Below are 10,704 nucleotides of genomic sequence, written 5' to 3'. Positions count from 1 at the left end.
GTGTGTGTGTGTGTGTGTGTTTAATACTCCTCTTTTCTGAATGCAGGTGAGTATGAGTCTGTTAACGGACTGACAGGTGGTTTATGTATGGTTTAAGCTATGCCTGAAACTAAACCTCAGCAGAAGGAAGGACGGGTGTTGTGGAATGTCAGATGAAAGGATTTCTTCTAAGTAAAGTGAAGGACAGAAAGGACAGAGATCAAACAATTTAGAGGGATTCAGGGGGATACAGAGTCAAGGGTTAAGCATCAAAGAGCGGAACAAAGATGGATTCAAGTATAGTCACGTAAAACGACACTTTGTTGTGTCTCTATGCAAGAACAGGTAATTGGATACATATGCCATTTATCTCAACATCTACATGAAAGATGCAAAAAATCTGTGTCCATTTTTTTCTGTTATTCTAGCAGCCAAAGGTATTGTCTGCATGACATATGCGATAAACCAGCATTTCTTTGGTGTGTCTGAATAAATCTCGGATATTTCATTTAAAGGCGGTGCTTTGAGCCTTACAGACTTTGGCAATACACTTTAATTGTGTGGAAAAATGCTGCTCAGACATTCTGCTAAATCTCTGCTAAAAAGTCAAAGTCAAACGGGTCTGGAATGGCACGAGGGTGACTAAATGATCACAGAATTTTGGATGAACTTTCCTTTTAAAGGGCATGCCAAAAACTGCCAGCAAATGAAAGGTCGTGGCAGCTCTAACAGGGTCATATGCCTGATTAGAAACCGTGGCCTTGTGGACCCAAAATGTGGGACAAAGGACTCTGGATTGGAGCGAACACTTCAGAATAGAGATAAAGCGACCTCTCCGTCTAGTCGTTCCTCTTTTGCGCTCTCTTTCTTTCTCAAATTAAGCTGAAAATGCATGTGCTCAAAAATGTGAAGCAAACTGAGTTGCTGCTCATCGGCTGTTACGATTCCTCATTTGCCTACTGTGCGTTACATACAAATGTTTATTAAACAAAGATTAGATTCGAATTAACAAGAAATGGTATAGAAAATAATCATTTAATTCATCGTTTAATCCACAGCTGTGGCCAGATAGCTGAAAATGGACTTGTAAATCCCAAACGTCTGGTTCCAGGCTATTTAGCTCAGTATCCTAAGAGCAGAAATGCAGCTTTTGCACAAATCCACTGCTTTTGTACTGTTCCTTTAAGGATATCAGTGTCCAATCTTACCCAATAATAAATTGAGATGTTTATTTAGAGAAATGCCCTCATCTCCTGATGGTTGCTTAGCAACAACTGTATTATTTTGGGCAAGGGTGATTAATATTAAGAAGTGTTCTCTGAATACCTCTGCACAAATCCTCCCTACTTCTGCGTTAGTGTACGTGTGTGTTTCTGCGTGTGCGTTTTGTGCCATCTGTGAGGAAGCAAAGGAAAGACACACAGTGACTACATTTCAATTAAGTTAGATTATGTTTAGTTAACCCTCGTGTTCATTTGAGATTGACTTTACTTTTTTGCTGTTTTTATGACTCAGAACCCCCGATGACTCACATAAATTACAAATAATAATAGCGGTTATAAAAATAACAATTTAATAAGTTCATCTGAGCCAATCGCGATCCAGTAGGTAGATACACTGAAACTTTTGCCCTCTTTTTTCCCACACTTTTAAAAAATCTAATTACCATCCATTTCAGTAACTTCGCTTCTCCTCTGTGTTGACTGGACCCCTCCAAAAAAGCATTTGTGTAAAATACAATAAAAAAATTAATTAAAATAAACCTCTGACAGGGGTGTACGCATAAAAAAAAAGTTAGCATGTGAAAATTCATTGCATTTATTAATGCTTTGTATCCGAGTTCTCTGAGCCTACAAACAAAAGTAATGAAGCAATTTTTCATAAAGGATGGTTGATGCATGTTATCAAGCCGAAATTTAGTTTATAATCAAATCTCATAAGATTAGAACAAGCAATGGAGTTTCAACCAGATATTTCAATGTTTATTGGTATATTTTCAAGCCCTTGAGGGCTCCAAAAGCCATACAGAACATGAAGGTTAAGATGAACTCTCATCAGTCCAAATCAATATATATATAACACAGACAGATAGTCAAGTCTCTCCTCCATTGTTCCTTTCTATCTGTTCATCTTGGCTGGAGACGGCATAGAGACACAGGAAAAAAGGTCACATTATTTCCCCTTTTTCCATGTTGAATGTGAGTCAGCCCATTCTCTTTCTGTCTCGTTTTTTTTCCTTTTCTTTGTTTGTCTGCAATATTTGAGTTGTGCTTGTTTGTGTGTGTGTGTGTGTGCGCATATAGGTGTGTGTGAGTGCCCCTGTTGTCATTAATAATGTTTGGATGTGATGGGTTCACACACAGCACACTCTATCCGTCTCTCTCTATCCTTCACTCATCATCCCATCATCCCATCCTCTCACATCATCATCTGTTCCGCGTCTATGGCAGGGAGCATGAAAAATGATTTCGATAGCTCATCTCTCATAATAAGCATGTTTATAGCAAAGTAATGGCCATATACATCATACATATCACATAGTATTACACAGCAGCATCAACAACTACTGGAAATAACTAGTATTAGTCCAGCAATATCCTCTTACCTGCTATATACACTTATAAAACTGCATGTGTTTAAGTTTGCATGTGTGTGTGTGTGTGTGTGTGTGTGTGTGTGTCTGTATCTGTGCGTGTCCAATAAGATTTCTGCAGGAAGTGCTCAGCGAGGAGCGATTCCCTCCTGAAACGTTCTAAAAGCATTAAATATTCTTCCACCAGCTCAGAATTCTGTCTTCATCTTTCAGAACCTCCTTGCATGTTCCTTAATGCTCTTCTTTCCTTCAAAATCGCTCTCTCTCTCTCATTTCCATTGAAGTTCTTTCCTTAGATGTCACCTGAAAACCACACCTTTATGCCACACATTTGAGATTTTGAGAAGCCAGTATGTCTATGCTTGAAAGTCATTAAAATTTCAATTAGTGGTATATTTATAATTTTAATGATTTGTCCATTTAATACGGTAACTTAATTGGATTTTTTTTGGCATATACACATTTTTAGATGTATTGTTTCAATATTATGTTCATTTTAGAAAAGGCAAAATAATTTTTTACCTACTATAATTAGTAGGAGCAGGTCACTTTAATGTACAGATCATGTAGGACAGTGCTTGTTTTATTCCAGTAATATGGTAGCTGAGAGAACTCAGTGCACTGCAAATGTAAGAAAAAACTTGCAAATTAAGAAAACATCTTTATCAATTTGACACCAAGAGCACTGCAAACGCTCAAAGCATAAATTAATAAATAGACGCACTGCAAAACAGAAATGTGCTGCAAATGGCAGAGACCGCCTCAAAACATTTAAAGGAACTGCAAAGTGACGAACATTGCTGGGACATAGTTATCATTCTTTGCTTTGAAATGCGAAANTTTTTTTTTTTTTTTTTTACATTAGCTTAACTTAGCTAAAGAAATACATAATTACTGTAACTGTGAATGTAAATAAACTTAATTTTTACAACTTTCCTTACAAAAATAACCATAGCTTATGGTTTTACTAATAAAAATAAGTAATTATGTAATTACTATAGTGAAATATAGTCGTAACCATGCACAAATGAACAATGGCTTTACTACACTAACCACGGTATTTGTACAACTTTTACAAGTTTTACAAACGCCAGTCGATTAAAAATCGTGGTTAATTTTTATTTTTTATTTTGCTGGGGTAATTTTAATGTTTAATTTTCTATGCTACTTGCGCATTTCTTTGTTTGTGTTGCGTGGCACATATGCTGTCAAACTGATGAAGATGTTTTCTTATTCTGCTGCTTATTTTTTTATGTGTTGCAGCATGCTGAGCTCTTTTGGCCACCGTAAAACTATCGTATGCTTGCACAGAACAAGTCAAACAAGAACATCTGACAGAAAATCTTTACATGATGCTACATCCTTGCCACCAGGTGTCATTATAAGTCTAAGACGGCATAATTTACTGAAAAATAAATTTGATATTACTTCTTTACTGCAACAGTAACTTCATTTAAATTCAAATTCTAGTTAGGGTCTCACGATTCTGCAAAGTATTTACAAATACAAAAATTAGGTTTTTCAACTGCACTAAGAAAAGAGAGATGAAGCTGAACACAATGCAACAAAGTTCAACGCCATTGGGTTCTATTATAATAAATCAGCAGCCCACAACGCACGCGCCGTCTAATCCTAAAAATTACTCATCATGTGGTCAGTGTGTCTCTAGTCGATGAGTGGTGTCCTGCTCTCTCTCTGCTCATTCTGAAGGCAGAACATGGTCAGAGCCGCCACAATATGCTCCAATCTGCTCCTGTTTCCAACATGCCTGGATCCAGAGTCTCCGCCAAACAAACAGACGCGGCTCCATCCACCACATACACACACACACACACACACACACACACACACACAACTTCAGTTCAATGCACACGCTAACAGACTAGCGCACATGCGCGAACAAGCACATCTCAGTCCGTTACATATATTAAAGCGGACAGTATGCGTGTGTTAACATGCACAAGGAGCTCGGATCAACACACACACACAGCGAAATCCAAAAGAAGGCCTACTGAATGTTTCGGCACCATATGGAGCGGCTATTGTTGGGAGACAACAGCAGATAATTAGCATAGAGGATTTGCATTTATGAGAACGACTTCCATTCAGAGCGTAAACAACATAGCATCATAATGCTGACTATAGCAGCTATCTGTCTAGCAGGGGAACTCCTTTCTCAGGCGTTAACACACACACACACACCACACACGCACACACACGCACACACACATACGCAAATGCTGCTGCTGCTGCTGCCGAGTTAGCGCATAACTGCATGGCGTGAGTTTAAACATTTTGATGAGTCTCTTTTCGGAACAGTTTGACATCTTTTCAATAACAAAAGCAGTTCACACATTTTTGAAGCTGTTTTTTCTTGTGTTTTTGAGACTAAATCTGCTACAATGACTCTCTTTTTACTTGCACAATTTCTTGCACAAATACAATTCCAATGCATGAAACACATCGGCTGCATTTAGAATAGAATACATACTGCTTACTCTGCAGTATACTGCATACTGCCTATTACAGTATTTCAAAAAGACAGCACACAAGGTTTCACTGTAATAAGAGAAAACTTCTTGGATTAAAAGTGAACTGTGCCCATTATTTGCATGCGATTTCTGCTACTGCTAGACCCCAACCATTTTTTTTGCTGGGAATGCCAAAAGTTTATTCTGCTGCATCAAACACCTGGATATATGCCCGCTCTTCTACATAATTACATCATTATTTGATGAATTAATTACTGCCATGATCAATAAAAAATGTTCACAAACATCTCTTTAAAGTACTATTCAGTTTACTGCCAGCTTTCCATAAGTAGTATGCCAAACAAAACATTATTGTCAGCGCTATTTGATGCAATCTTAAATTGCATCAAACAGCACTGACTTTTGTAGAACTAAAACATTGTATCTATGCATCATACTGAGTGCCTTTCAAAAAATATGGGTGCAATTTTTTGCGTGTGAAAGAAACTTAATGCATTAAATCAATAAAAATTACAGAAAATACTTACATTACAGAAGGGTTCAATTTTAAATAAATACTGCTCTTTTAACATTTAATCTCATCAAAGTATTAAAAAAAACTATCACAGGTTCTACACAAAGGTTAAGCAGCAAAGCTGTTCATAATATTGACAGTAATAAAAAAATCTTGACCTCTAGATCAGTATTTTTAAACACTGCCGGCTGCTGAAAATTGCTTTTTAAAAATTAAAAATATATCTTTTTTTTAAATTAAATAGCTTATTAAATGAAAAAACACATATTGCAATTAATTATACACTTTGGGTAGAATAAGAGACTTCAAAATACAGAAATTTTAAAATTCTGCATTTTTAAAATGCTGTTACATGTACATAATGTTTAGCTGCTGGCAGAAGCACCATTTGCCACCAGTGCCCCCTAAATAAAACAAAACAAAAATAATGCCCTTGGTACTTAAGATGTGAGTAATATGACAAAGTGTCGATTCACAAACACTTAAAATGGTGCAACTGTTTGAATCTTTAATTTAGTGAGCATTTTTCTTTCCATTTTGTAATCCAGGTTTGTGCAAACATTTTGGCAGACCCTTCAAAAAAAAAAAAAAATGACTCAACCCGACAAATCGTGAAAAACCATGATTGATATCGCCTCCGGTTTTTTTGTCACCCTGGAAATAGAAGGTCAAGTCGAGAGCAGTGCATCATGGGATACAATATTCCACGCAGTGTGCTTTGGTTCTACACGGCACATTTCAACAAATGTAGCAGGTCATTCGGGTAATCCATGCATTCAGAAAATTTGCATATTGTGCACAGCATATTACATACTACGTTCTTTCAAAAATAGTACATGGTGTGCAAACATCCCTCTCCTCCCAACACAAACACACACACGTACAAACAGAAGCTGTTCTTACCGAGCTGCACGTCCATGGTGAGGAGCTTGTTTTCAGAGGNACACACACACACACACACACACGCAAACACAGAGAGAGAGAGAGCGTTATTTTTACTAAGTGACATCAAGCACCTCTGATGAAGCACACACTCTCTCCCGCTCTCTGCCCACACGTTCGTGATTGGATGAGTAAACTCCAGCATCTCGCCATCAACATCTCAGCGAGAATTGTCTTGGTCTCCCCAGTGCTCTCGTTTCTGTTCTTCTTGACTTTTTTTTCCCTATCCATCAATCCTCCCCACATCCCTCTCTCTCTCTCTCTCTCTCTCTCCAGATCTTCCTCTCCCCATGTGGGCACGATGCTCCAAATTCCAGCTCATTTCCTCCGAGTCAGAGGTGTGTACGTGTCTTTCTCTCTGGTGATTATGCTGACTGTGTTTGTTCAGTCGGCTTTTCTCAAGCACGGGATCGCTGTAGGTAATACAACACGCACCGTGTCACACTGTGGCTGCATACGTGCGCGTTTGCATTCGGCTTTATGTAACTCTTAAAACTCGAGGATGTATATTTGTGTGTGTTTGTCGCGGCTCTAGATTGGTTCTGGGTTGCGAGTGTGTGTGTGACATGGGGGGTGCACTTAATAGACAGCGAGCTGGTGGAAGTTTAAGCCGCGCGATCGCTCATCCAAAATCCAATTTTCACTCGGCGGAGGAAAGCGCACTGGCCCCTCCCGACGGATTATTCCGGGTGACTGACGGATAGCAAACAGCAAATTAATGAATTACGCTTCCGGAATATACACATCTTGCTGCTGACCCATGCTGCACATTTCCCTGTTAAAGTTGTAAGGGGAATGGACACATTAGTTCACTGGAAGTGGACGGTATGACTAAAACCGTAAATCACTGTGTTAGAAAACCAATATCACTGTAACGGTATGACGTATGCAGCTGTATAAGAGAAGTTCAACAATAAATTACATTTGGTAGCGCTTGTTTTCGGATATTAACAACTAGGTTTAAAGGAATACCCTATTTTATGGTATATCAATTGTGCTTTTATCATCTGAAAAGCAATGCAATTTATATCTTGACTTAGCTATATAAACGCAACTAATATCAAGCGTGCAAAACGTGTGCAAAATGTACACATTTAAATTTATGTTAATTAATTAAAAAGGTTGCTGAGTAGTTTCAGTTTTATTTGAAATAAAATAACTGCTTTTTTTGGGGCTTGATGTTTATAATAAATGCTGTTTATAATCAATGGCACTACAATTAATAGATTTTTTTTCTTTTTTGATGCTGTAAAACGATTTATCATGATTAATTGCATCCAAAATAAAAGTTTTTTTGTTTACATAATATATGTGTGTGTGCTGTGTACATTTATTTCTTATTTCTTATAGATTTATAATTTCTTATAGAAATATTCACGCATGCATGTATATATTTCAGAAAAAATATTTTGTTTAAATATTGAATATATTTATACATGGCTAATTACATATATGTAAATATTTTCAAAACCTTATGTGTATTTATATATACATAATAAATATACACAGTACACACACATTAATTGTGATTAAACATTTGACAGCACTGTTATTTTTATATATTTCATTCATGTTCTGTTTGTTGTGGAGTGAGGGGAATTACAGTTTATAATGTTTGTAACTTTTACATTATTAATATCAGAATAAAATGTGACTTATAGACTGATGCAACTTATCAGCTTTTGTCCCTCTCAACAATGAGATGTTAGTTTAACCCCAAATAAAAATACATTATTTAGTCACTCTCATTTTTCTTTTGTTCAGTTTTTCAGACTGAAGTTTCAAAAAGCACACAAGGAACGTGCTATTTGAAGTCATACGATAGTTTTTAGAAATTGTTTTAGTACAGAATTTAAGTTGAGCTGGAAATTGATAAATCATTTAATAAATCAGCTGAAACAGTTCACAAAACTGCTTGGATGCGATTCTTGAAACTACAGCCCTATTCAAGCTGCACTTGTTTCTCACGAGGATCACTGTAAAATAAATTTGCGAGGCTCCTCATAAATAAAACTGATGTTCAATTTATTATTATTATTATTATGGTGGAAATTTTAATTTCTAATTTTAAATACATTATCGCGAGGCACAACAATTAGCGTACAGCATATGGCAGTGTTCAAAAAAAGCTATTACAAAAAGACCCTAGGTCCATGTGACAAACAAGAAGTGAATAACAACATCAATTTTGGCCTGCTTCTTCTTCACAGAGTTGAAAAACAGCACACCTTTACTGTACTTTTTTTTTCTTGCAACCTTGAGTCCTCCTTCATTGTAATTACATGGAAAATGCGGCTAGCACAGCCTTCAGAATAAACCTTTTGTGTACCGCAGAAGAAAGAACGTCAGACGAGTTTGAAACAACATGGGGGTGAGCGAACGATGAAAAATCATTTGCAATTTTAGGGTGAACTATTCCTTTAAAAGATTTTTTTGAGAATATGAGGGTCTTTAATGAGCCTGTCAAGACTGTAACTATCATAACATGCTTTAAACGCAGCTTGAGGACGCGTGGAGATTGAGAGGACGAGAGAAAAAAGAGAAAAAGAGAGAGAGAGAGAGAGAGGATGAGTCACCATACAAATTGCTTGCTGTCTGGTAGAACAATTACACAGCTAATCTAAGCAATGAGCAATGTAGTGTCACCACGACTCGAACCCACAACCATGACAAACACCCTCAAAATGAAGATGCTATCGTCTCTATGTCTAAAAGTAAAAAGAGAAAGAGCGAGACAGAGAGGAGAATTCACTAAGATTGAACTGCGCCCGCTGACAGCACCATTTATTTGCGAACACTGTCTGCGTTGTTTTAGTGTCCAATTCACTAGCGTTCACCAAATCGGTTCTGAATCTCGATAGAAAGGAGGTGTTTATGCAAAAAAAATAAAGGTTAGACCTGATGGCGATTCGTTAGAAGCTGGTTTTTGCCATACAGGATGCGAAAATGGCACGACTGTTTAGTGAATTTGTCCCCGAGAGAGAGGAATACAGAGGGAGATGAAAAGAGAGAGATAGAGTGGAAATGTGGGTTGGCTCTGAAGCAAGGGATGAGTGTGACGGAAGGATGGCGTGATGCAGAAGAGGAGAGAAATAAAAACACTCGGGCCAGCGCGGTGGGGAGACTGGTTACACTCAGCAGGAGGGAAGCTACAACCCAGAAAAAAAACTACAAGAATCAGTCCGCTTTTAAATTCCTCCATGCTCTGTGTGTGTGTGTCGTCGTTCTCTCTGACACACACTCACACACAAATGCGTAGAGTAGTTTCTGTGTGTGAGATGAGTTCACGGAGTTTGAGACTGATATATTGACAGACTGCAAGTAGGAGAGGTGTGATAGCACAGGCTCCCTCTGAGGTTCACAACTCTTCACTGACACACACACACACACACACCTACGCAGATACATATACACATGGCCACAAACACACATTTCATAAATGTATACGGCCTGAAAAAGTAACTGGGCATGCTTAAAATTGTATAGAGTTCTATGCATTAGATAACTCTCTAAGTAGGACGTCTGAATTCGAGCGGTGCCCTGCACTAGAGGAACCTGTGCCAAATTGAAAGAAACTGACTCTACCTCCATTAAAATGTCCAGGGAATCAGTTGGTTAAAATTGATAATGAAATATGTTAAACATTTCTAACGCCATTACATTCAGCCGCCGAAACTATTAGCATGCGATGTTGTCCGTTTTGTTTCTGTATGTTTCCTACTCGTCGAGGGACGTATGTTAACATGATAATGCAAGTTGACTGGTTAGCAGCAGGTTAACTATTACAAAAAACAAAACAAAACACAATATCCTGCAGACATCAGTAGTGCTGGTTTCAGTGATACTTGCCTACAGTCCTAAAAAAAGATGTTAGTAAACAAATATATAAAAATACTGTATTTATGTTGGTTCTACGTTCACGCACATGCTTTCCGCCTGGACATAAACAACACTGATCACGTCAAATGCGTCCTTAAATGCTCTACAAAATGTTGGGAGATGTAACTAACTAATCGAACTATCCCTTTAATTTGTTGATTGTTTGGCGATTTTTCATTTAAAGCTCTCTTCTTGGATCATCAGTCAATAAATTTTGTCAAGAAGATTGCAGACGCAAAAACAGCTTTAAATTCACACAATTTAATTTTAACCGTCCCATTCATAGACGTTTTTTTTTTAATTAG

General features: G+C 37.5%; 1 protein-coding gene across 1 annotated transcript in view; it reads right to left on the bottom strand.

The window, feature by feature from the left end:
- The window catches only part of LOC122352127 (interleukin-1 receptor accessory protein-like 1-A), a 46,619-nt gene that overhangs the window by 18,562 nt on the left and 17,353 nt on the right, over nucleotides 1-10,704 (bottom strand). The window contains exon 7 of the mRNA XM_043249671.1: nucleotides 6,482-6,520. Coding sequence (XP_043105606.1) covers nucleotides 6,482-6,520 — 39 coding nt within the window. The remainder of the gene's footprint in view (nucleotides 1-6,481; nucleotides 6,521-10,704) is intronic.

This window comes from Puntigrus tetrazona, chromosome 9, assembly GCF_018831695.1.
Source record: "Puntigrus tetrazona isolate hp1 chromosome 9, ASM1883169v1, whole genome shotgun sequence".
In the NCBI taxonomy this organism is placed as follows: Eukaryota; Metazoa; Chordata; class Actinopteri; order Cypriniformes; family Cyprinidae; genus Puntigrus; species Puntigrus tetrazona.
This window is presented reverse-complemented; position numbering and strand designations above follow the sequence as displayed.